This window comes from Phanerochaete carnosa, assembly GCF_000300595.1.
Source record: "Phanerochaete carnosa HHB-10118-sp unplaced genomic scaffold PHACAscaffold_1, whole genome shotgun sequence".
Taxonomy (NCBI): domain Eukaryota; kingdom Fungi; phylum Basidiomycota; class Agaricomycetes; order Polyporales; family Phanerochaetaceae; genus Phanerochaete; species Phanerochaete carnosa.
Window position 1 is genome coordinate 3,088,180 of NW_006767628.1, and position 24,584 is coordinate 3,112,763.

At 55.2% G+C, this 24,584-nt stretch overlaps 8 protein-coding genes across 8 annotated transcripts; 4 read left to right on the forward strand and 4 right to left on the reverse strand.

The window, feature by feature from the left end:
* Positions 1-502: 502 nt before the first annotated feature.
* PHACADRAFT_204191 (glycosyltransferase family 41 protein) lies at positions 503-5,846 on the forward strand (the record flags this gene model as incomplete). Its single annotated transcript, XM_007390414.1, has 18 exons — positions 503-674; positions 724-1,130; positions 1,195-1,308; positions 1,361-2,403; positions 2,466-2,544; positions 2,597-3,220; positions 3,274-3,443; positions 3,507-3,712; positions 3,773-3,883; positions 3,941-4,103; positions 4,176-4,200; positions 4,255-4,409; positions 4,464-4,494; positions 4,553-4,561; positions 4,627-4,635; positions 4,690-4,908; positions 4,962-4,987; positions 5,049-5,846. The coding sequence occupies 18 exons, from the start codon at positions 503-505 to the stop codon at positions 5,503-5,505; spliced, it is 4,020 nt and encodes a 1,339-aa protein (XP_007390476.1). The 3' UTR covers positions 5,506-5,846.
* Positions 5,840-6,434, reverse strand: PHACADRAFT_84510 (uncharacterized protein; the record flags this gene model as incomplete). The annotated part of the gene is made up of 4 exons (XM_007390415.1): positions 5,840-5,974; positions 6,036-6,143; positions 6,205-6,315; positions 6,381-6,434. The coding sequence occupies 4 exons, from the start codon at positions 6,432-6,434 to the stop codon at positions 5,840-5,842; spliced, it is 408 nt and encodes a 135-aa protein (XP_007390477.1).
* Positions 6,435-7,438: 1,004 nt separating this feature from the next.
* PHACADRAFT_134164 (uncharacterized protein) lies at positions 7,439-10,048 on the reverse strand. The gene is made up of 5 exons (XM_007390416.1): positions 9,275-10,048; positions 9,183-9,215; positions 8,755-9,127; positions 8,332-8,699; positions 7,439-8,282 (listed from the first exon to the last, which is right to left on the reverse strand). Exons 1-5 carry the CDS (start codon positions 9,937-9,939, stop codon positions 8,099-8,101), a joined length of 1,623 nt encoding a protein of 540 aa, XP_007390478.1. The 5' UTR covers positions 9,940-10,048; the 3' UTR covers positions 7,439-8,098.
* Positions 10,049-10,146: 98 nt separating this feature from the next.
* PHACADRAFT_247370 (uncharacterized protein) lies at positions 10,147-11,330 on the reverse strand. Its single transcript, XM_007390417.1, has 3 exons — positions 11,259-11,330; positions 10,408-11,197; positions 10,147-10,356 (listed from the first exon to the last, which is right to left on the reverse strand). The coding sequence occupies exons 1-3, from the start codon at positions 11,315-11,317 to the stop codon at positions 10,168-10,170; spliced, it is 1,038 nt and encodes a 345-aa protein (XP_007390479.1). The 5' UTR covers positions 11,318-11,330; the 3' UTR covers positions 10,147-10,167.
* Positions 11,331-11,845: 515 nt separating this feature from the next.
* On the forward strand, positions 11,846-12,543 carry PHACADRAFT_51528 (uncharacterized protein; the record flags this gene model as incomplete). The annotated part of the gene is made up of 3 exons (XM_007389560.1): positions 11,846-12,073; positions 12,135-12,366; positions 12,419-12,543. Coding segments are annotated over 3 exons (585 nt in total), but the record flags the coding sequence as incomplete, so codon positions are not given.
* Positions 12,544-12,901: 358 nt separating this feature from the next.
* Positions 12,902-17,271, forward strand: PHACADRAFT_247373 (uncharacterized protein). Its single transcript, XM_007390418.1, has 5 exons — positions 12,902-12,927; positions 12,985-13,542; positions 13,596-13,728; positions 13,786-16,482; positions 16,536-17,271. Exons 2-5 carry the CDS (start codon positions 13,001-13,003, stop codon positions 17,229-17,231), a joined length of 4,068 nt encoding a protein of 1,355 aa, XP_007390480.1. The 5' UTR covers positions 12,902-12,927; positions 12,985-13,000; the 3' UTR covers positions 17,232-17,271.
* Positions 17,272-17,519: 248 nt separating this feature from the next.
* On the forward strand, positions 17,520-23,148 carry PHACADRAFT_247375 (uncharacterized protein). Its single transcript, XM_007390419.1, has 18 exons — positions 17,520-17,643; positions 17,697-17,787; positions 17,838-17,868; positions 17,920-18,028; positions 18,077-18,270; positions 18,325-18,454; positions 18,506-18,607; positions 18,661-18,766; positions 18,819-19,496; positions 19,550-20,811; positions 20,866-21,924; positions 21,987-22,063; positions 22,115-22,281; positions 22,336-22,578; positions 22,627-22,642; positions 22,694-22,856; positions 22,912-22,954; positions 23,002-23,148. The coding sequence occupies exons 1-11, from the start codon at positions 17,614-17,616 to the stop codon at positions 20,959-20,961; spliced, it is 2,829 nt and encodes a 942-aa protein (XP_007390481.1). The 5' UTR covers positions 17,520-17,613; the 3' UTR covers positions 20,962-21,924; positions 21,987-22,063; positions 22,115-22,281; positions 22,336-22,578; positions 22,627-22,642; positions 22,694-22,856; positions 22,912-22,954; positions 23,002-23,148.
* Positions 23,149-23,191: 43 nt separating this feature from the next.
* Positions 23,192-24,419, reverse strand: PHACADRAFT_247380 (uncharacterized protein; the record flags this gene model as incomplete). The annotated part of the gene is made up of 5 exons (XM_007390420.1): positions 24,105-24,419; positions 23,959-24,052; positions 23,792-23,907; positions 23,628-23,740; positions 23,192-23,578 (listed from the first exon to the last, which is right to left on the reverse strand). Coding segments are annotated over exons 1-5 (851 nt in total), but the record flags the coding sequence as incomplete, so codon positions are not given.
* Between the last annotated feature and the right edge of the window lie 165 nt (positions 24,420-24,584).

A 24,584-nucleotide genomic window follows, 5' to 3' on the forward strand; every position in this document is an offset into this window, starting at 1 on the left:
GTCCATGGAATCGACATCGACAGAGACCTTGGCGCGGACTTGATCGAGGAGAGTCGACATAGACGCGGCCGGGCCTGAAAGGAATTTGTAGTGTGTGTGTGTGCCTCGAGGCGTTCGACAAACCACGACAGCTTCCGGATCGGGCTGTGTTTTCGTCGAGGGACAATGCAATCACTCGGCCCCACTCGGGCGCCGGTGGCCCCGTCCGCTGGCGCTGACCGCCAGCTGAGCCCGCTCGAGCCAAGCTCGAGCCTCGGGCTGACGCAGCGAACGACGTATGTCTCCCAGCGTCGGAGGGTGAGCCATCGGCGGGCTGCGGAGCGTCAAAGTGGCGTCAGCGGCCAAGTACGTCATCATTGACGCATGCTCGACGTTACTCGCCGTCGATCATGCCCTCGCTCACACTGCTCGACAAATTCCGTGCGCGGTCACTTGCCGACAATATCCCCCACATCCTCTTTCCCTCGCCTCTCTCCTCCTCTCCGCGTCCTCATGTGAAGCCATGTCCGACGGAAGAGTCCCGTCTACATCGCCCGCCGCTACCGACCACCGCCCACCCTCTTCTACCTTCACTGCCGGAGTCGGTCCACCGTTACGCGCCCTCGATGAGCAAGTCCTCGCTACTCACCTTTGGCCGCCTTCCGACCATAACCCCTCCGCGCCGCATCCTGCTGGTCAGTAATCAGTCTCTTTCACTAGTATATCTGTACTGAATGCATTCAGGCGACACGATAGGACTCGTGCTCGATACCGTGGTCGCCCAAGATGGCCATGGTCTGACGTCTCAAGCACTAGAGACCCATCCGTCGCCTACGCGACAGGTTCCCATTTCATTCGCTAGCACCCTCAGTCGAGATGCTCTCTTGTCCTATGCCTATCAACTCTACCGCAGCGCTCAGCTTCCCCATCTAGGCCTCACAGCGATACCTCTCGTCATCGCCACCCCTGCACCGACCTCACCAGAGCAAATCTACAGACTTCGACTGCTACCTCTTCTCACCACGCTGTGCTCGCTACATCCTGGAGATATTCGCATCCTGCTCCTCTTGGCCTGCACATATCACTCCCTCGGTGACTATAATATGAGTCTCAGCACCAGCCAGGAAATGCTACGTATCGACCCCGCCTCTGTAAAGTGGCCCCATCCTAAAAGTCTAAACGGTCACCCGATTGACATATCGTACCCTCACTTAGGTCGAAGCGATGAATAATATCGGAGTGACCTTGAAGGCTCTCGGTCGCAATGACCAGGCCTATGAATGGTGGTGGAAAGCCATCCAGGCCTGTCCCACCTACTGGGACGCGACTGTACGTCAGGAAAGATGACGCGCGCGAACCACTTTCTCACTCTCATCACCAGGAGAATATTCTAGGTTTGCTTTTCACACATGCCCAGAGTGCTCGAGGCAACAGTCAGAGCTCTATGCTATACGCTCGAGCTCTGGATGCCTGCGTGTTTGTCCAGCGCAAAATTATCACCAGCGACGGTCGTCTCATCCTGCCTGTCCCTCCACATGACTTGCCCAGACTTCAAAAGCTCCTTCTGACAAGCGCAACAATCCAGGGGATGAGCTCACCGGATTCTATGGCGGTTGTTTCTGCGTATTTCCAATCCTTGGAGCTCATGATATCACCTCCTGCGGCGTTCACATCTGGCGGAGGTTACACAGCTCGGGAGCTCATCTTGGCGGGCTTTCTTGCCACGTACATCCTCCAGCTACCCCCCAGCAACGTCCTTCCGCCCGAACTATCACAGAGTGTGTATCTCCCCAGAGACATCACTAGTTCTGCTCTCCTGACATCCGGAATCAACCTCCTTGACGCCGTTAGGGCCTCGGGCGATCGTATTCTCGCGGCCATCCTGCGACTGGGGGGCAGTGCATTACCATTCCTCCTCTTGCTGCCCGAGCAAGTTTCCCATCTACCTGCCCTGTTATTTCCTGTGTCCTCCGGAGCTCTTCCTGCGATCTGCACCGAGACAGATGAAGATGGCCGCCCGAAGCCAGCCTCGGACGCTGTCCGTCAGGAGGCAAACGTGATGACCGGTACGATACTGCTGGCACTCGCCAAGCGATACCAGGATCTTGCCTCTAACAAAGTGTCTCTCCCCGGCTTCAGTGCTGCCTTGAACGTCAACCATTCGCTTTCGATCATGCTCTACTACCTAGCTCTGTCGTTATTCCCGTCGCCGTCCACCTACAACAACATGGGCATCGTGCTGTCGAGCATGTCCGCTACCATTCCGCACGTTGGCTCGCTGGGGGACGCTCCGGTCCTCACAGGGTCGGTATTGGCACGCGTATATTATACCACAGGGCTGCAGATGGATCCGAACAATCCTCACCTCCTAACCAACCTTGGTTCACTGTTCAAAGACCAGGGCAACCTTGAAGAGGCGATACAGTGAGCAAAGAAAAACTAAATGCATGTGACTATGTACAGAACCTCACGACATGATTTTTTAGACTGTACGCCAAGGCAATCGCCGTCAAGCCCGACTTTGATGTTGCACTAGCCAACATGGGCAATGCGATCAAGGACGTGGTACGAATGCATGCCTTTTCCGCTTTCAACTCATCGTCTGACGACGGGGCAGGGTCGCGGATGGGAGGCGCTGGAATACTATCGTCGTGCAGTGGAGATCAATCCTGACCTGCCTGAAGCTGTGTGCGGTCTCATGAACTCCATGGCCTCCGTCTGCGACTGGCGGGGGCGCAGCTGCTTCACGGATGAGTACGGCGTGGACGACCAGGGCCACCTCCTGGCGCCGACGTCCGCCGCGCACGTCCCGCGCCCCGGGCTCATGCACAAGATAGTCGACATGTGCGAGCGACAGCTGCGTCTGGCCTACGACGAGAACGTGCACGCGATGAGCACCATGTGGGGGCTCGGCGAGTGGCTGCGCGCCGTCGAGGCCGCGTTCGGCCGGGCGCTGCGCGAGCACGAACGCGCGACCTGGGTGACGAGGATCAACCAGTTCTACAAGCCCCTCGACAGAATGGAGCGGCACGTCAACGAGGGCGGCTTCCTCATCCGCGTCCTCAACTGGCTGCAGCCGCGGCTCCAGCGGCAGTGGTACGTCAGGCTCTACGGCAAGGCGCTCAGGGCGGACCAGGAGGGTACGCTCGACCCGCTGGCCCACAAAGACGAGTTTGTGCGGCCCTTGTTGCCGCGCACGATGTCGCCGCCTGTTGTGCCGTCCTTGTTGCCTTTCAACACGGTGAGTTCGGTGCCCTTCGGCCGCGTGGCGCTTGCTCAGGCCGCTATTCGCAGTTTGTTTACCCACTGTCTGCGCGTATGATCCGGCTTATACCACATCGGAATGCTCTGCGCATCTCGTTCGCCGCGCTTTCACAGCCTTGGCTGCCCCCGCACGTCTATCCGCCGCCGCCGCCGCCAAAGGACGGCGTGCTGAATATCGGATATGTCTCGAACGACGTCAAGTGCGTCTTTTGCCTCTCCCGATGTTCTTGCTGGTGCAGCCGTCCTGACCTCGTCGTGCTCAGCAACCACCCGCTGTCGCACCTCATGCAGTCCGTGTTCGGCCTGCACGACCGCTCGCGGTTCAGGGTGTTCATGTACACGTCGAGCCCGTGGGACGGGACGTCCTACCGGCCCAAGATTTCCGGTACTGTCGAGGTGTTCGTCGACGCGTCGACGTGGTCGAGCGAGCAGATCGTCAAGCACGTCACGGACCACAGGATCCACGTCTGTCAGTGCCCCCTTTTTCGCACAGGATTCAACAGGAAAAATTTTGACGGGTCTCTCGCAGTGATCAACCTGGGTGGGTACACGAAGGGCGCGAGGAACGACGTGTTCGCTGCGCGGCCGTGCCCCTGTGCAGATACAACTTATCGGCTACGCTGGGACGCTCGGTGCAGGTGTGTGTGTGGACCTTTGAGCTGCTGCACGCGTTGGTCCTGACTGAGTTCGTTGGCAGGCTGGTGCGACTACCTGGTGTGCGACCCCATCTCTGCGCCAAAGGAGCTGTGCGCGGCCGAGGTATGGCGGAAGACGAAGAAGGAGGGCGCCAGGCACGACGACCTCCTGCTCAACCTGGACGCAGACCCTGACCCCGAGGATCCGCACGCAGAATGGGTGTAGTGAGTCTGCAGAGTGGTTTGTGCGCAGTTGCGCAGTTCTGACCTGATGCTTCTCTTCCGCGTCTGGCGCAGCTCGGAGAAGTTCATCTACATGCCGGTGCGTAGCCGACCGAGTCTGCGGGATGCGCAGCGGGTCTGACGCCACGCGCAGCATACGTTCATGGTCACGGACCACAAACAGTCGTTCAGGACCGACGAGAACTTGTCGCTCGAAGAGCGGCTGCAGACGCCTGCCGATACCCTCTGGCGGAACGAGGAGCTGCGGCGGCAGGAGATGCGGCAGACGATTTTCCCCGACCTCCCGCAGTAAGTGGACGACCCTCCTCGCCCTCGACGGCTGTTGATCCTACGTCCCCCCAGCACAGTGGTCATCTTTGCCAATTTCAACCAGGTAGGTGTGATTCGAGATGCTTTTTTGTGGGGAACTATAGCTGACCCGGCCGTTGCAGCTGTACAAGGTGAGTCAACGTGCTGAGTCTGCCAGGCCATCGTCCTTTTGCGGTAACTGTACCGCGCTCTCTAGATCGATCCGGTGAGTCACGCTTTAAACTGTAATCATATCTGGGGGCTAAATGCGATTGGATAGGGTGTTTTTGCCGCGTGGCTGCGGATCCTCGTGAGGGTGCCGAACAGCATCCTGTGGCTGCTACGGTTTCCCGCTCAAGGAGAAGAGCACCTGCTGCGCCAGGCTCAGATGTGGGCTGGTAACGAAGTGGCCTCACGCGTAAAGTTCACGGACGTCGCACGAAAGCACGTTCATGTTCATCGCGGCCGGGTGGCAGACTTGTTCCTAGATACTATGGAGGTGTGTATACAGTTCTCCTCGGTGTTTAGCTCCACGTCCTCACATTTGGCCAGTGCAACGCTCATACCATCGCGGGAGAGTAAGCGCAATCACTTCAATGGTGCGTCTCTGGTGTAGCTCACGCCCCTCTCTTCTCGTAGCATTCTCTGGCCTGGCACACCGCTCATCACGTTCCCGAAACACCCTCACAAGATGTGCTCCCGCGTGGCGGCGAGCATGGCCAACGCCACGGGCTTCGGCGACGAGATGGTCGTCGACAGCCTGGAGGCATACGAAAACCGCGCGGTGGCGCTCGCCAACAGCATCTCATACGTCCCGGAAACAGAGCCAGGAGGCACAACCGTCCTGCGGGGGCAGGGCGAGCTCATCAGACTCCGCCGGAACCTCTTTCTGAATCGTGACAGGATGCCGCTCTTCGACACGGCCCGCTGGACGCGCAACATCGAGAAGGCGTACTGGGAGGCGTGGCGCCGGTGGGTGGAGGGGACGCAGTTCGAGCTGTCGGACGAATGGGAGGCGTGCAAGGGCCCCGAAAAAGAAAGCGGGTGCATCTGGGTGCAGGACGACGATCCCGCAGAGGTTGTCCGCTACGACTGATTAGTGCTATCGCTCTTCTTCTGATTACCGCTTGTCGTCGCTCTCGTCGTTGACTGTTGTCGGGCACAGTACCTGCATGGATGTATAAAGTATCTAGTACACTAGTAATTTGCCTTGTCAGAAGACAGCGCGGGCTCCACGACTTTCGTTTATACGGATTGGTAGGCACCTGGCGCGGCCTGCTGGTTTGCTGAAGGAGGGGCAGTTGGCTTTTGGGGAGGGGCAGCTGCTCTTGGCGTCGGCGTGGGCTCGGGATCGTCCAAGGACTGATAACCGCCGCCACTGCCGCCAGAGGTGAAGCCTCCGGGCATGGACCACACTGGAAGAGTAATCGTTAGTTGATGCTAGAATAGGAGAGGTAGGGACCTTCACCTGTGGCACCCGACAGATCGTTGCCGCGAACACCGAGACCAGAGAACTGCGCGCCACGTTGACGCAGAGAGGACGCGAAGGCGAAGGCGGTGGGGACCTGTGCGGGGTGCGGTCAGTGCGGGCGGCGGCTTCGCAGGGCGCACGGCAGTGACGCGCACCTTGAGTATCAGGATCAGGATGGTAACGATGCGCATGAGCCAGTGCTGTTCGTTGCGAGCGAGCCAGACGATGTCGTAGATGCCCGACGCGGCGACGAGTCCGGTGAACTGCGGCGGGGACGTGTCAGCGCAGTCGCGCAGGGTGAGTGACGGGGGGTTTGACACGTACGAGCTGCAGGGACTGGATCGCTTCTGAGCTCTCCTGCGCGATGTGGCCGAAGAGGAAGATGGGCAGGTTGTACACCGGCGCGACGAACGCGCTCGTCGTGAACGAGAGGACCTGTGACGTGCCGGCTAGTGAGCATACGCGGCGTGTGTATCACGCTTCAGATGGGCCGCGCGCACCGTGCCAAGGAGAACGAGCTTCGACGGGTCGAGGGCCTGAATGAAGTCGGCCATGGTTGTTGTTCTACGACGTCGTGCGCGGTGAGCAGCAAGTTCGGGGTGCTGTCGAAGCGAATGTTGGGAACTGCGCAGTGGTGGTGAGTCGTGACCGCCACGCTCAAGGAACGTGGGGAACGGCGCCTACCGCGTTCCATCTGCCGTCATGTCTAGCGCCACCTTCGACACCGTCTGGCCCGCAGATTCCACAGAATTTTGTCCTCATCCAGCTGCAGCGAACCTGTTTGTGTGCGGGACGTACAAGCTAGAGCAGAACGAGGTTACCGGGGATGCGGACGAGGCGGGGGGTGCTTCGCGCGCACCTCAGGTCCGACGAGGAAAGTGCATGCTTTTCGCTGTGGACGATCAAAACGACATGTACGGCTCCACCCAAATATGAAAGGTCTCACGGACTAAGTTGTAGCCAGCGTAGCTCAGAGATAGACTGTGTTTCGTTACCTGCCATCCTTGACATGAAGTGGTATGCTCTTCGCAAATGAGCGCGAGACGCGTCAAATATCCATTCTTTGCAGGTGCCACAGAATGCCAGACGTGCCTCCTTTGCTGGGCATAGCCGACTCAGAGGGTGGCCTAACCCTCTGTGAATTGGATTTACAACAAGTAAGTATGATGAGATCGCATATTTATCCATGCTAACTGTGAATCTAGAAAACTCTTCATAGGCTTGAACGCGTTGAGTGCACAACTTCCGATGTGCTTTGTCTGTCTCTCGACTGGTCAAACAGAAGAGGTCCCACAAGGTACCCGACATGCTTAATTCATTCCCTCTCAGCTCTCACTATGGCTTCACACAGCACCTACGGAGACCTCGTTGTATCGCTCTCCAACGGATCCCTCGTTCTATTGAAGCCTACCGATGGTGCCAGACTATCTGTAGTGGAATCATGGCATGCACATGACCATGAGCCGTGGATAGCAGCCTGGAACTACTGGGACACAAACATCATATACTCGGGTTTGTCTTGTTTCATGCGTATATGTGGGTTGCCCTGAGGCCTGACAGCGTTTTATAGGCGGAGATGACCTCACGATGAAGGGCTGGGACGTCCGACAGAGCTTTGACCTCCCAACATTCACCAACAAGCGGTACGCTGCACTTCGGTTTACAATTCTCCATGGCTTTATAGTTAACTCATTTACAGCTTCGATGCAGGGGTCACCACGATACAGAGTCATCCCTATGTGGAACACCTCATATCAGTCGGCAGGTAAAACCATCGTAATAAATCTTTCAAGCATGCTCCTCACTCCGTTCTCCCCAAGCTACAACGACACAGTGCAGCTTTTCGACACCCGCAAACCGCTAGTTCCTCTCATGACGATCAACGTCGGCGGCGGAGCCTGGAGAGTCAAGTGGCACCCTTCGCCAGAGCGGAAGGACGACTTGCTCGTTGCCTCCATGCACGACGGCTGCAAAGTCGTGCGCTTCTCTATGAGCGGTGGCGGCGACGACTTTCATAGTGTAATCGGTGGAGGCGATGTCGTCCGTCGCTTCGACGAGCACGAGTCAATGGCCTACGGCGCAGACTGGTGTTATGCGCCGGCACGAGGGGATAGTCTCATTGCAAGCTGCTCGTTCTATGACCATCAACTGTGTCTCTGGAAAGGTTAAAGCAGAATTCTGGGGATGTGTGAAGCAAGCCAATGTATGATATAGGTGTCTAGATGGTATACGGTGTACGCGGCGGCGGAGAGTCGCTTGTATCCTGCCTTTTCTTCTTCCAAAAGCCTGCGTTCGATCCATTCATTACGAATGTGAGTGCCCAGCGAGGAAGCCCCCGGAGCGAGGAAGTGTCGTGGACGAACTTCGTGAGCAGTGTAGCTAAGGAGGCGACAAATACGAGTCTAGCGCAAAGAGTTAGGGCGTTCACTCAATAAAGGTGCGGATACGAACCTCTCCAAGAGCTGTACCCGTAGTCCTGACCTCAAGAAAGCTTCGGGCAAGCACGCTCTGATGGCCTTGGGGAGGACGTACAGCGCCATCTCGCCTCTCCGTCTTCCCTGCTCGATCCAAATACTGCCGCCACACACGAGGGTGCCGAGGAATGCGCACCCGTGGGGCCCATCCCAGAAGTCGTGCGAGATCCACGGGAAGAGGCGGGCCAGTAGCAGCGTGCGGGTGAGGCACACCGCGACCCAGATGGACGAGACGAAGCTAGAGAGGAATGTCGCGCTCCGGGTGACGGAGAGAAGGGTATTCATGATATTGTGTACCCGGGTGAGCTTGCGCGGGCGGTAGAGGAGAATGGGGAGAACATGTACCTGTGCAGAATAGCAGTGAGAGAGAGCGTCAGCTGTGGATGTTCAATCTCCTTACCGGCAGGTAAATAAGCATTGCTTCGGCGAAAGCTTTTCCGCTCCGCAAGGCGGCGCTGGCGGCGCAACTTCCGCCTCCGATGCCACCATGCACGAGCTCACAGGGTATACCACCAAGGTTTGGCCTGTTCGATACTGCTAGCGTCTTCCAAGCTCCATTCGCCGCAGGGCCCCCAAAAGCTGGCAAGCGTGTCACGCTACCCCACGACTCTGGATACCCCAAGTCTCGTGATAGAGACGATAACAAATCCGATGGAACAGCAATTCTGCGGACATACGACCATCTGCCTTCTCGTATTGCGCGTAGGGCTCCGAGGATGCGTGGATCTATGTTGGCTAAGGTCATAATCCACGTGTTGTAAGACCGCGGCAGTCTTGGGTGCAACTTTTAGTGTGGGGACAGCATACATGGAAAAAGACGGATCCTACCTTTGGGGTTCGTAGAAAAAGCACCACATGATCCTGTGTTTACGCCACATTAGCATGGTAGTAATATTGTTACTGTAACGTCGGAGATATACCTCGCACTAGAAGCCCAGAATACCATGGCGTCTAGCCGCGCAGAGAGAGTCCTCCTACGATTTTCAGCTCTCTTGAGCTCCCCGCTGGAGAGGACATCTTGCGTAGTGGAATGCGAGAATAATACCGAGCGGACCACGGAGTCCAAGGCTCTCACCAGGACGAGCAATGTCAAATCAATCGTTGGTGAGGATCGTTGTATTGGGGTGATGCCGGAGGATCTGTGCGTAGATGGTGTGGAAGGCCGAGAGCGTCGATGCTGGAGCAGCGCGATGGCAATGTACGCCGAGAGAGCGTTGGCAGAGAACGTCTTGTGTACATCCTTGAGACGAGACAGAAACGTTTTGGCTCTCAATGGCAATATGCCTTGCTGCTCTTTCTCCAAGTAAGCCAGCAGGGACCTGAGGGCTGCCCCACCTGCAATGGCCACTGTGAATGCAGACGCGAAGCCAGTGAAGCCCAGCTCGCGCCGAAGGGCACGCAGAAGCTGTGCCGCACCACTTCGCCGTGGCTTTGCTAGGAAGCCTGCGAGGACTGGGCTTAGCGATAGGGATAAGGCCAGAGAGTAGGTCCTGAGGGCAATCTGTAAAGGATGGTCATCTGAAAAGGTGTGAAGCTGCTCTGCTACGTAGTGAGACCACCACCGCAACGAGCTTGTGCTGGCCATGTGTGGGCCCTGTCGACCCCTGGTCTGCGACTCGGAGGGCGGACTTCTGGAAGGCCCTCCGTACGCTCTGTCCGACAAACCTTGCGAGCTGGCGGTTGTCAATGCGATCGCGAGTGTGCATCGACCGCGGCTGTTTCGCGCGGTGCGATTCAATCACATGCATTTCTCGTGGTAATAGCCGTATATGGCAGCTGTGCTAGTGGTATTCGAACATCCAGAGTGCGAAATTCATACGGACGACCCTTCGCCTATCAGATTCTGTAGACTCTGAGAAGAACTCCAGAAATCAAGTAAAGACAGCGTCGATAGTCCTTCAAGCCCACCACTTATGTCTGCAAGTAGGTTAGCCCGCGTCACCAGTTCTATGAACTGTGCACGGGAGTCTGGATAGACAAAAAGGTGTAGGATATCTTGACCCTGCAATACATCCGTCAGGACGCGTTCTCGTTCCAGCACGATGCAACTCACATGGACCTGCAGGACTCGAGCAATGTGTTCTCGAGCCGCGGGTTCTATAATCACTCCCGTATCACCCGCAAGCTTCTCGTCGACGGTGGCCGTTCCCTCGCGGACATGTTGCGAAGGTAGCGGGTGTTCATCTTCCGTCCACTGCTTGCGTAGCGCCGAGGTTTCGACCTCGTCGTGCGCCACGTCCAGCCTCGAGTCGTGCATCCATCTCTGCCACAGCTCTAGCTTCCTCCCGTCTCTGTCCAACCTCATGAGAGCACGTCGACAGCGTTGCCAGTCCTCTTCGACGTTTCCCTTCCATACCACATCCTCCTTCCAAGACTTCTCGTCCTCGTCCTCGTCCTCTGCTGTTACTATGACAGACGGCGGGCGAGTCGTCCCCGTCTCCGGGTGAGGTAGAATGGCTGCGAGGAGACCGGTTGTAGCCTCACTGACAGTGTCGCCGGTGGGCTGCTTGCTGAGAGCAGGCCGGACCATCAGCCGTACCCAGCGTCGCCGTCGCACCCAGCCACCGGCACTCATAAATCCCGTCTGCGCACGCCAGTGGTGTTTACGGAAGAGCCAGTTGTACTCGAAGCCGTCGTACTGGGTCTGGCCATCACCGCGCATGTCGACCATCCACTTCCGCGAGACCCAGCGCCAGGAGCCGTCGGGAAGGGGGTATGTAGACAGTCTAAGTGAGGGTGATTTGCCGCGGACTATCCTGGAAGTGGATGGTAGAGTGAACGCCGGAGGGTCGATAGGGAGCAGGGGCAGACGTGAATAATACGCGGTGGAAAAAAGAGTGAATCTAGGGCATGCGCTTGAACAATAAATATCAATAGTAATATCATCAGCTGAAGCCACCTTACCCTCGTTGATTCTCGTAAATAACAGCCCATCTGTAAACGTCCTTATCGTAGTTTTCCATGAGTTCGTCTGCGTAGACGACATTGTCCTCGACCCTGATGAAAGGCATGTCTTCTGCTTCCGGGTCAAGTGAAGGACGTGGCTCCTCCTCGGACGTGGACACACTCTCTGTGGGACGTCCATTCTGCGAGCCGTCCGAGCTTCTTGAGTATGTCGGTAGCTTGAAGAACGAACGTTTCGATGGTGTACGTATTTGCGCAAGCTCTGCCTCTGTCAAGTTGTCTGCCTGTACATGCAAGGGCGGCGGCACAACATCGGTGGACGCGCCTGGCTGCAGCTGCTCTGTGTCGGGCATGGCAAGTGTGTCTCGACCCTAGTGTAGGGTTGCCGCGTCTGGAGAAGAAGTGATGTGACGTCACGTTCCGGATATTGAATATTGACCCCCATGTTGCGCTTGACCCCGACCGCGAGGCTCAGGCCGAATGTCCTCCACAATCGTGCCCGGACACTCTATACGATCCCCAGGCAGAGTGTCTCAAGCACTTTAAGGACACTCTCCCCTACCAGACATCTAAGTGCTTCCGTCTCGTCCTCTACGAGCCAGTGCCCGTCTTGCTCAGCTCCCTTGCCCACCTCTTTGCCGGCATGTCCGAAATGCTTCTTCATCTCACGTCCATCCAAGTCGACAACATATTTTGACATCATGGGCTTATCTCACAGCCCAAACCGCTTTGACGTCGATCCCATGGACTTGAAGCATCGGTTTCGAGAGCTTCAACGCAATATACATCCCGACAAATGGTCAGCAAAAGGAAAAGTGCGTGCTGGGATCTCACACTTCAAAATTTATACTCACAGCTACCTTAATGTATATGTAGGACGCGCAAGAAGTCGCGGTAGAGCTTTCGAGTGCTGTTAATAAAGCGTACAGCACGCTGCTCAACCCTTATACAAGGGCAGAATATATCTTGCAACTAGAGGATATACATATCGGCGAGTCTGAGAGCCTTAATGATCCCGAGCTGATCATGGAGGTTATGGAAGCTCGGGAGGAATTAGAAAGCGCAGAGAGCCGCGAGGACGTCGAAAGGATCCGCGAGGAAAACCAAGGTACGACGTTTGGCCCACGGAAGCTACGCAGCTAATATCGCTACACCTACAGAGAAGATCGATGAGCTTGTGCCCGAACTCTCGGCTGCGGTGATCGTAAAGGACTGGGGTACCGTCAAGAACGCTACTGTCAAGCTAAAGTATCTGCAAGGCATTGGTGCTGCGGCAGAGGCTTGGCCCGCTAGTGTGCATGACCATTGATGTAACTAGATGGACCACTCGTAGATTATTATGTACAATCAGACACATACCTCACCACTCATCTACTTGGGCCGCTCTTCGACCTTGAGGCCTTGAGGCTTGATCAACTGAAGTTTGAGGCGAAGCCTTTCCTTGGGCGCCTGTGTCACACGTCAAGTAAGCGCCTGAACGTATGGAAGTTCTTTTGGCTTTGTGGGCTGCAACTTGCAGCGTTCTAGTCTGCCCTCGAGCTCACTCCAGTCGAGCGCCGCAATTTCACCTATACGCCTCACCCTGATACGTTACACCTGTAGGAAGGTGCCTCAAACGACTTGTGGCCGGACGATAGCGAGAAGAGAAAGTCGAGAGATAGAAGTCTTGGTGCGGCGTATCGTTTACACAAACAGAAGTGCAATACTCACTCTCTTGGCTCTGCAGGGTACACAGGTACTCTATGCGCTTTGCATTTGTGCTCCGGCATAGGCGAGGCCTCCTCATGCAACAACATCCATCCCACAGCTCTGCGCATGCTTCGTCCTCCGGCGGCTCCTTGAAGCGTCCGGCTCAGCAAGCACTCGGCCAGAGTCGCCCATCTTCCTCATCCTCCATGAACCACAATGCCGCGGGAGGATTGTCTCCCTCCCCGCTAGACCGCCCAACCAAGGCACCAAAAGTCGACAGCATGCAAACACATCACTATTCGTCGGCCGCCCCAGCATTCGCGCATAACTCACCGCGCGGCAGCCGCCTGCAATCTCGCCCTGCGGCGCGAAGTTCTGGCAAGTCAAAACCATTTGGAATGGCCAAAAAGCCTGTTATACAGGGCCCCGTGTATGATGAAAAGTACATCAAGGAGACATACATGACGAAATCTCTCAGGCCTGAATGGGCTTCGAATCCGAAGTCGCCGGTGGCGAACTGGTGTGCACTTAACAAACGCAGCTCGCCGAAGTATGATGCGGCTCATGTTCTTGGACCGAATGGCATGATGTGGAGGTGCGTCAAGCGAGCTGCTCTTCCCGAAGCCGTTTTGACCTCATTTGAGTCAGAGCTACTCTTGCCATCAAAGGCGAAACGGACGATGCGAACATATCTGCTATTGGAGACCACAAGCAATCCCGCAAAGATGCTGAGCGGTTAGCTGCGTTGTGCGCGTTGTATCAGATGGATGCGAAGGACTTCGTACGTTCACGGTGCGATGCATGCTGAATGCGCATTAACGAGTTTCATTGATTCTAGTTCGATCGCAAGCCAACGCAGCAGTCAGGAGACTGGTCTCCAACTGAAGTCACCTTGCCAGATGGCTCGGTACTTGGTTATGACAGGGCACGACAATTTATGGACTACTATTGTCGGAGGTTCGGGTTTGGAAGGCCGGACATTGAGTCCATCGAGCTGCGCGGTAAAGGCATCACCGGTTGGGAGGCAATCATGACCGTCGGTGGGCGGAAGATTGGCATGGGTACTGCACCAGCCAAGAAGCAAGCGATGATGAGCTGTTACGTCGATGTCGCCAAGTATCTTGAAACTTGCGATCCCGAGCTGTGGAAGAAGTTTGTCACGGATGCGAGGACAGGGAAGGACCTTGGCATGGCAGTGCCCGTCCGCTTCTCCGTTGACCAACGCGTCGAGGACCAAGTTGCCGACCTCTGCACGGAGATCAAGAGGAGTACACTGTACAAGAACCGGCCAAGGCTTCGTTCGCTGATGACGGGCAACGACGACCCAGCGACCATGGACCAGCAGTCTGTTGCTCCTCAGAAGTACGTGGCACCATACCGTCGACGAGCCGACGAAGAGGCTCTTGCCCTGAAGTCGAAGGTTCTGCAGGAGAGACGCAAACAATATCTGGAGAACCCTGCCATGGAGAAGATGCGCAAGACTCGCGCTGCGCTTCCTGTCTACACCAAAGCTGACGACCTTCTTTCCCACATCCGCGAACACGACGTTACGATTTGTATGGCAGCCACTGGCTCTGGCAAGACCACACAGATTCCCCAACTCATCCTGGACGACTGGATAGACGGAGGAGAGGGCGCAAAGTGCAATATTGTCTGCACCCAGCCACGTCGTATTGCCGCGATTAGTGTTGCGCAGCGTGTAGCAGCGGAACGAGGAGAAATCGCGGGCAAGGGCTCCATTGGTTACCAGGTTCGATTCGAAGCACAGCTTCCCGAGGACCACGGCAGTGTCACCTTCTGCACCACCGGTATCTTCCTGAAGAGGATGCAGTCCGCTTTGGAAGAAGGTGCACGCGGCAGGAGCCTCGACGATGTGACGCATATAGTCGTTGATGAGGTCCACGAGCGAGATGTTGATACTGATCTTCTACTCGTCGTTCTCAAACGATTGCTGGCGGATCGCAAAGCGAAGGGAAAGCCCATCAAGGTCGTGCTCATGTCTGCCACTATCGATCCCAGGCTCTTCCGCGAATACTTCCCTGACGAGCAGGGCGACCCAGCCAGCGTTATCGACATTCCCGGTCGGTCGTTCCCTGTGCAGAAGCACTTCTTGGATGAGTATCTCCTGCAGCTTCTCGAAAGCGCCGGCCCCGAGGGCCAATGGGTGTTCCAGGACGATAGTGTTCGTAAATACATTGCGCAGGAGCTCGGTGGCAACCTCCCGAACCATCCTGCATTCAATTCGTTCCGGCAACGCTACGGTCAAGGATCAACCGAGGAGGATCTCGATCTACCGTATCCCCTCATTGCTCTTACTATCACCCACGTGCTGCAGAAATCCGACGACGGACATGTTCTTGTCTTCCTTCCCGGCTGGGACGATATTATCGGCGTGCAAAGGGCGCTTCAAAACCCAAGAGGAGGGAGGCTCGGCTTGAACTTCAACTCTTCGCAGTTCAGAATCCATTGTCTCCACTCAACCGTGCCAATTCAGGAGCAGCAACTCATCTTCGACCCTCCACCACCCGGACAGCGTCGCATCATTCTTGCTACCAACATCGCCGAGACCTCCGTCACTATTCCTGATGTCGTGTACGTCGTTGATTCAGCCAAGATCAAGGAGCAACGATATGATCCGGAGAGGCACATCTCATCTCTTGTTTCCGCATGGGTCGGCTCGTCGAACTTGAACCAGAGAGCAGGCCGTGCCGGTCGCCACCGTCCAGGAGAATATTATGGTATTCTTGGCCGTCGCCGCGCGGACAACTTGCATCCTCACCAGACGGTCGAGATGAAGCGTGTTGACCTCAGCAACGTTGTCATGCATGTCAAGGCGCTCAACTTCCCAGGCATGGCCGTCGAGGAGGTGTTAGCCGCTACGATCGAGCCGCCGCCTGCGGAGCGCGTAGCAGCGGCAATGAACTCGTTGCAGATGGTCGGCGCGCTAGACGACAACAAGAACCTCACATCGCTCGGACGTGTCCTCCTCCAGCTGCCAATTGACGCGCAAATGGGCAGGCTTGTCCTCTTCGGAAGTTTCTTCCGCTGTCTTGACCAAGCCCTAACCCTTGCCGCCATCCTTACAAATCGCGACCCGTTCGTCTCGCCCATGCACCTGAAGGACGAAGCGTCTGCACGCAAGATCTCTTTCTCGCCTGAAGAGTTCCGCTCTGACGCCTTGGCGACTCTGCGCGCATATAATCAATGGTGGGAGATATACAGCCGGGAGGAGTATAATGCCGCCACTCGATTCTGCCTGGAGAACTTCCTGTCGAAGCCGACTCTCGTGATGATCCAGAAGATCAAGTCGCACATTCTTCAGTCTCTGTACGACATCGGCGTCATTGAGGTCTCCGCCAGTGGCACTGCTGCTGTCAGGCCAACGAGGTCCAGAGGATCTGTGTTGACTGTTCCCGCGGAGCTCAATAAGAATGGCAGTTCTCTGCCTTTGCTCGCTGCACTCATTTCGATTGCTGTCCAGCCCAAGTTCGCTGTTCGGTCCTCTGACAAAACTTATAGGACTTCGCAGGACAAGGTATGTGCCTTTGGGCAGGAGCTTAGCTACATTTCATCTGACCTGGATCGTAGGTGGTCTTCATTCATCCCTCTAGTGTCAATCACCGCAAAAGGCTTGAGAAGGACGGCGACGGCGCAGTCACCGAAGAAAAGCATATCATTGCTTACGTTGAAAAGCGCCAAAACCTTTCGGCGGCAGGAGCGAACGCGAATGCGCAGAAGTTCTTGGTTAACACGACTCGTCTGGATCCATTGACGTACATGCTCTTCGGCGCACATCGCGTCGAAGTCACTCGTCGGGGACTCGATTGCGACGAGTGGTTGCCCATCGTCGGCGACCTGAACGTACTCGATGATCTGGAACATCTCAAGGTCATGATGGAGTCGTGCCTGCTTCGTGTCTTTGAGGGTATCACCAAACTCCGGGCCAAGCGGCTGGCACCACCGATGGAGGGTAAGGAAGACGAGTCGGGCGACGAGGATGAGGACGTCAGAAACGAGCCGCTTTCTGCAACGGAGATCAAGGAGCTCGACTACCTCGCACAAGACATGGTCAGCATCCTCAACAACTACAGCACGTACCGCTCGACGAGCCAGTCCCGCCCCAACACCCGACCGGCCACCCCTATGGATTCTCCCTTCTGGTCAGCAAGTATGCTCCCGCCGCCGGGCGTAAGCGGTGCTCGGTCTGGCTATTCGACGCCCCGGCACATGAGCACCAGCTTCTCTTCCCGGCCCAACACGCCAAGCCGCCTGTCCCGGAGATGATGTGTACTTGATCAGCAGCTGTCCATTTCGATTTGCATGCAAACCCACCACTTGCACTATTGTAATTTACTAGAATAATAGTAACGAAAAGTCACAACTCTTGCGATATTTAATCACGCTTTGGCTGAGGGTCGTCTCGGAGCGCTGAGCTCGGGTCGGAGGACGGAGGAGCCTGCCGATCGCGCGTGGCTGGGCCGCCGGTCTCTAGCCGAGTCTAGGCTGTCTTCAGCCCTCCTACGACCAGCTCGTATTACTCCATGTTGACTACCCTCCCTGTTCTTTAATTCCTGCTGCCACATAGCTTCAAGGATCCCTACTATTCTTCCTGTGCGATCTCGAAACTCGGTTGTAGTTTGTCGCGAACACCTTTACATCCGACAAGATGGCGACGAGCATGAGGGGCTTGACCCAGGTGTGTTAGACAGATGCACGTCAGGGTAAACACAGCTCACAGCCCATCTCCAGTTTATCGCGGACATTCGCGGTGCGAGAGTCCGCGAGCTGGAAGAGAAGAGAATCAACAAAGAGATGGCCAATATCCGGAAGCGGTTCAAGGGTACGCGTCCCAGAGCGTATTCGTGACTTCGGTTCCTGACTATTAGGCAGACGGGAACTTGGATGGATACCAGAAGAAGAAGTGAGGGAAGCGCTTCATTGCGAGCAGGACTCGTGCTGACAAGCCTCGTAGATATGTAGCGAAGGTCATCTTCACATACATCCTTGGCTACAAGGTCGATGTTGGACACATGGAAGCCGTCAACCTAATCTCAAGCTCAAAATATAGCGAGAAGCAAATAGTACGTGTATTCCCCCATGTATTCTTAGTCACTAACGGCCTTCCGCAGGGTTACCTAGCAGTGACCTTGCTCATGCACGAGAACTCGGATTTCCTAAGACTGGTGGTGAACTCAATCCGAAAGGACTTGAACGAGAACAACGAGGTCTACAACTGTTTGGCTCTCCATGCTATCGCCAACGTTGGTGGACAAGAGATGGCGGAAGCGCTTGCGGAGGACGTTCATCGTCTGCTCATCTCCCCGTAAGCAGAAGCCTGGCTATCTGGTAGTACAGCTGTCCTCACTATTGCATTCAGAACATCGCAAAACATTGTTCGAAAGAAGGCGGCACTGACCCTCCTTCGGCTATATCGAAAGCACCCTGAGGTCATACCTGCTGCGGAATGGGCCCTTCGTATAGTCTCCCTCATGGATGACATGGACTTGGTATGCTGTAAAGTGCGTCTACATACAGATTGATACTCAGCGACTATCCAGGGTGTCGTCATATGCGTCACTAGTCTAGTATTGGCCCTTGCCCAGGATCACTTGGATGCTTACGCTGTATGCTATACGAAGGCCGTCGATCGATTAAATAGAGTGAGTCATCTGGAGCATTATCGAAATTGCACGATGGCTTATATCTTTCGCAGCTAGTAGTAGAGCATGAGTACTCTGCAACTTACGCTTACTACAAAGTACCATCGCCTTGGCTACAGGTTAAACTGCTACGGCTGCTTCAATATTATTCCCCAACAGGTATGGCCCTTTCTCCACCAGCTACATTAGGTCATGGCTTGATCATACGCAGAGGATTCGACCCTCAAGAACGTCCTCTACGAGGTGATAAAGACAATGATGAGCAATTGCGCAGAGCCCTCCCGCAACGTCCAGCACAACAACGCACAACATGCCATACTATTCGAGGCCATTAACCTTGCTATCCACTTAGATACCAACTCGCCATTAATCAGCACAGCGACTGTGCTTCTCGCCCGCTTCATCAGCTCGAAGGAGACCAACGTGCGATACTTGGGTCTCGACACTATGGCTCATCTCGCCGCTCGCGCAGATCATCTAGATGCGATCAAGCGACATCAGGGTACAATTATCCTTTCTTTGCGAGACAAAGATATCTCTGTCCGTCGACGAGCCCTCGACTTGCTCTATAGTATGTGCGACGTTGACAACTCCGAACTCATTGTTGGAGAACTGCTGCGGTACCTCAAAGTGGCAGACTACGGGCTTCGGGAGGAGATGGTCTTAAAGATTGCTATACTTACGGAGAAGTATGCGGGCACGTACAAGTGGTACGTCGACACGATACTGGAGCTTATCAGTGCCGCCGGTGACCACGTCGGTGATGATGTCTGGTATCGTGTCGTACAAATCGTGACCAACACCGAGGACCTCCAGCCGTACGCTGCCAGAGTAGTTTTCGAATACTTGAAGTCCCCTTCGTCACACGAAAGTTTGGTCAAAGTTGGAGGTAAGCGAAGCTATCAGTAGATACTTCCATTGTGTACACTGAATGTTCAATAGGTTACATTCTCGGCGAATACGGTCACCTCATCGCCAACGATTCTGGCTACACTCCGGTCGAGCAGTTCCAAGTTCTGCACTCAAAATCGCAATTTTGCATGGCACCCACCAGAGCGCTCCTTCTCTCGACATACATCAAATGGGTCAACGTCTTCCCGGAGATCAAGGAGCAACTCGTTAACGTCTTTGAGCGATACCGTCACGTGCTCGACGTTGACTTGCAGCAGCGCGCATGCGAGTTCTACGCGCTGGCGACACGCACAGACGACGACGACTTGCTGCAGAACGTATGCGAGGAGATCCCACCGTTCCCGCCGCGCGAGAGCACACTCATCGGGCGACTGAATCGTAAACACTCTGAGAGTGGAAAGCCGTCCCTCGAACGCTCATCAACTCTGAGGCAGGCGACGAGGAAAATGACCTTGGGAGATGTGAATGGTACTGGTGCAGCAAAGTCGGACGTGTCCTCGAACATCACACAATCGTTCTTGGGTCTCGACCTTACGTCTGAGCCGACAGATTCGAACCCACCGGGGTTGAATCAAGACATGGTATCAGCCCCAGCCGCTGTCCTAGCCGAGAAGGGGATTCCGCGGTTGACTGTCAACGCCAACATCGACCGATGGTTCGACAAGCTCATATACTGTGCCGAGGGTGTCCTGTACGAAGATGTCCAAGTCCAAATTGGCATCAAATCTCGATATCACGGACACATGGGTCAAGTCGCAATATATGTTGGCAACAAGATTTCTGCGCCACTGACGTCCTTCACTGCGACACTGCATATTGAAGAGTCCGACGCACTTTCAGCCACCTTCGCCAAGATTGCGCCAAGCATCATTGTTCCCCGGACGCAGTCGCAGCAGCTTGTACATGTCGAGTGCAAGAAACCCTTCGCGAAACCGCCGATCCTGAGCGTGTCCTTCCTCGCCGGCGCTCACCAGACCATCGCGGTGCGGCTGCCGATCGTCATTACCAAGTTCATTGAGCACGTCAAGCTTGGCCAGAGCGAGTTCTTTGAGCGGTGGAAACTCATTGGCGGGCCCCCGCGCGAGGCACAGAGCATCTTCCCCATCGCAACGAACGAGGCCGGTCATGTCAATGTCGTGAGGCAGCGTCAAGTCGTCGCTGGCAACTCGATGAACGTTCTCGAGGGCGTTGACCCGAATCCCAACAACACCGTCGCAGCGGGAATCTTGCACATGTCGGGGGATGGCAAGGTTGGGTGTCTCATGCGGCTGGAGCCTAATCGGGAAGCCAAGGTAAGCCACCACATCTTCCGCTGCAGCATACGCGAATGCTGAATACCTCTCTAGCTTTGCCGCATTACGGTGCGGAGCACGTCAGAGGCTGTAGCTGCAGAAGTCAAAAACTTAATACAGGGACCCTTGGTGGCAGACTCGACAGCATGAGGCATTGTAGTTGGTCTGGAATGCGAGGGATGGGTGGATGGATACGATCTACTAAAGCACAGCACACCTAATATATACGGATACCCTTGTACAAGATGATTGTAAACACTCTGCTTATCCAGTCCAGAGTTATTATTTCCGGAGAATACCACGTAATAGCCCCTTCTTCTTTCCAGCGATTTCTTCGGACGTGTCCGGGGATATGGAAAGAAACGCGAAAGCTGAGGGCGGCGAAGATGGAAGAGACTGGCCTCGTCGAGAGAGGGCGGAGTCCGTAGATGCAGATCGCGGATGATTTATGAGAAGCGGGCGGGACGGCCCAGGTATTGGTGTATCGCTGGTGATAGTAGAGTGATCTCTAGAGGACTGGGACGATTGTCGTGCACTTGTCAACGAGTCGTGAGACATTACCCGCGGAATTTGTGGATGGCTGTCTGCCGAGTCGGATTGGGTGGATGACGAGGATGGCTGGGAGACCCTTCCGCTATGTGAGGCTGAAATGTTCCCTGTGGTCGGTGAGACTGGGCCCGACATGGTGGATACATCGCGCGGGGGTGCGGACCTACGTCGGCTGGCAAGCTTGCTGACTCGTGCGAGTGCCTGCTCCTCGACTTCAAAGCACGCCTGACAAAAAGAATCGAAGTCTCGTTCCGACGGCGCACCGGTCCTCGTAGGCAGGTGCCGACGGGTGTTCCGCACGACTATCGAAGTGATAATGGCCAAATGCTTGCCGACATCGAGCATGTATGGCAGGGGAGGTATTGACTCACGGTGCAGCAAGGGGATGGTGCTGCTTTTCCGCAGTAGGGCGCTGTTGATCCTCATCTTCTCTCGCCCATTGAGACCAACAGACGGCGACAACGGTGTGTTTTCGGGTCCTGCCGACGATATGAAGAGGATGTATTCAATCATGGTCCCGGTAGAGCTCGTGAGGAATTCCTTCACGCGGACATAATCTTCACGCTGCACATGCTACATGATTATGCGTCCACGGGAGTATAGGAGTGCACAAACGCACTACTCACCGTGTTCAAATTGGCCAGACTCTGTAAGACCTTAGCAACCAGTGTCAAACTTCGCTGAACGGGCTCGTCTGTCAGACCTGGCTGCTAGTTTAGGGAATGCATGCGTGGACTAATGATACACGACGCACCCGGCCAAAATCCAAAGTAGTGCGGGTGCAGAATGGCGGGGATGAAGAATCGGAGGAATACGAATGCGGATACTCCTTGCCACGGTAGGTCGGGATACCGGTCCTCACGGACATGATATCGTGTTTCAATGAGTGTACGTATGTGGGAGAACAGTTTTCGCATATCGCTAAGCATGGGTTAGTACTGTATGTATTGTGTGAAGAGCAACAGGGGCACGAACTCTGGGCACTTCTCCCGGGCGTTATAGATCGATCTCCAGAACTCTTGACACCATTGCAGCAGCAACTCGACATTTTTCTCGACGTGTTTGGAGTTCTTCCCGCTGCGCGAGGGATCCGTCTCAATTGCGACTTTCTCTGTACATAGACGACGGATGGCCGGTCCGATACTGGCTTCCAAGAACGCAGCTCCCTTTGTCACCATGAATATCTCCATGGTCTTAGTGAATACTGTGTTTCCCCGGCTGTTCACATGAGCTCGCGAGGACGTGAATAGACTAGGCAAGGCTTACAATAACGTGCTGTGTGCTAGGACAAGACGTCAGCGCGCGGATCTCCAGACAGAAGGAAATACATTACATCTTTCGGTGCCATCAACTTCTCGATCTGCAAGCTCCATGATGTCGTTAAGGAGACTGTCCTCAGCTAACGAGACGGCCACTAGATCGCTGGAGATGCTTCGGATGTTCAGCTTGCTCTCCAGCTCGCTGATCCAGTCCAGATAGTTCTTCGCTTGCATAGCCTGAGAGATGGATTGAGCATGATCTTAGGACACGCTGCCGAAATCCTGAACATACTTTTAGCACTCCTGAGTACGCAGCATGAGGCAGTATAATCTCTCTGTGTCGTGGTAAGCCCAATGTCAGTATGGGTGAAAGTAAACGAACCTACTCGTCCACACGAAGCTTGAGCCTGATCTCTCCGGCGATAGTACCATTCCCGTTTTGTGTACTCTGGACTGGGAACCATCCTTCCACAGGCTCACCGCGTCGGAAATTCATGAGGGGGATACACACTGTCCCTACGAGGGTCGGCTTCGCTTGTCGTTTCTCTCGCCAAACCATAATCTCCAGCATATCAAATGGTGGCAGATCGCTGAAAGTGAAGCCTTCGTGCCAATCTGGGCAGCCAAGGCCTTTCCGGACTGTTGTCTTGCCCGACAGCATGCCGTTTACCCAAAGTGAACAGTAAACATCCATGTCCGATGTTTCTTCTTGCTCAGGCTGGGAGGAGTCATCCGCAGAGCGGACGGCCCCAAGATTGCGTGCTTGTATGCAGGTGAGGTCGACCTGCCTCCACATACGGTACAACCCGCCCTCTTGTATGTTAATCCATCGTCCGTACACCTCAGGCATTGCGTACGCCCGAAGTAATACTAACCACAAATTTAGCGTATCTGTGTCGGAAAATTGTAAATAGAGAGGCTCTGGAGTGGGCGTGGGACTGATAGATATCTGACGGTTGCTTCATAGCAGCATGAGACAAGTTCAATAGAGGGGAGACTCGCACGTACGCGCTTGGAAATAGGCCTAGACAGTCTTTGCGATCAAAGAGGGAGCGGTGTATGTGGCGGATGTCGGTATGGTGCAGAACATGTACATAGACTTGAGCATATAACGCCGTGTTCTTTGCTGTCTTTAATATGTGGTACGTAGCGAGTTAATGAGTATTACACACCTCAATATAGATATTGAGAAAGCATCCCTCGTCCTGCTCTTCCAAGGTGCACTTTGCGGACCGCCAGTGGTCTGCACCACCTGCTCCACGCGCTAGACTAAGCCAACTGGACTTCTCTGGGTGCATAGATCAATATACGCGCATCACAGTACGCACCGGAGACGCACCTTTGACTTTCCTCTGTCCAAGGTCGCTAGAGCTCGGCATATTCCTCAGCGAGTCGCGCTTCTCAGACTTCTTCCGCGGGATAGGAGGGTTGAGCTTTAGACAATGAGTTTCCGATATGACTGTGCTAGCCGTACGTGGTACGCACCTTGCGGTAAATAGTGGCAGCCTTAGAGACATACACTTCAACGTTCACGTCGAACTCCCTCGGCGTACCGCTCATCGACATCGAGGAACTATGACGACTAGAAGAGCCTGCGTACGGCGTGGAGTCTAGGGCAGAATGCATTGGTTAAGTGAAGGCGGAGAGCAGTATCGTTCATAGCACGTCGTGCGTGCAGTTATACCCGTCGGATATTCCACTAGCAAGTATGGTGTCTCTTGTGAAAAAGCACTCTGGAAGCAGCAGTGAAACCGAATCGACGCTCCGTGGATATTCGCAGGGTGTATGCGCTGTCTTTCGGGCTATCACGTCGAGAGAAACAGCATGGGCGCTGAGGAACGGTACAAGGGGTGGTCGACCGCCGAATATCGCTTGTCCTACGACCCCCTCATGTACTTATCGTAAGAAGCACCTCGCCCAGAAAGGCAGCGCCGCGACAACTGGCGTCCACGGCCAATGGGCCTG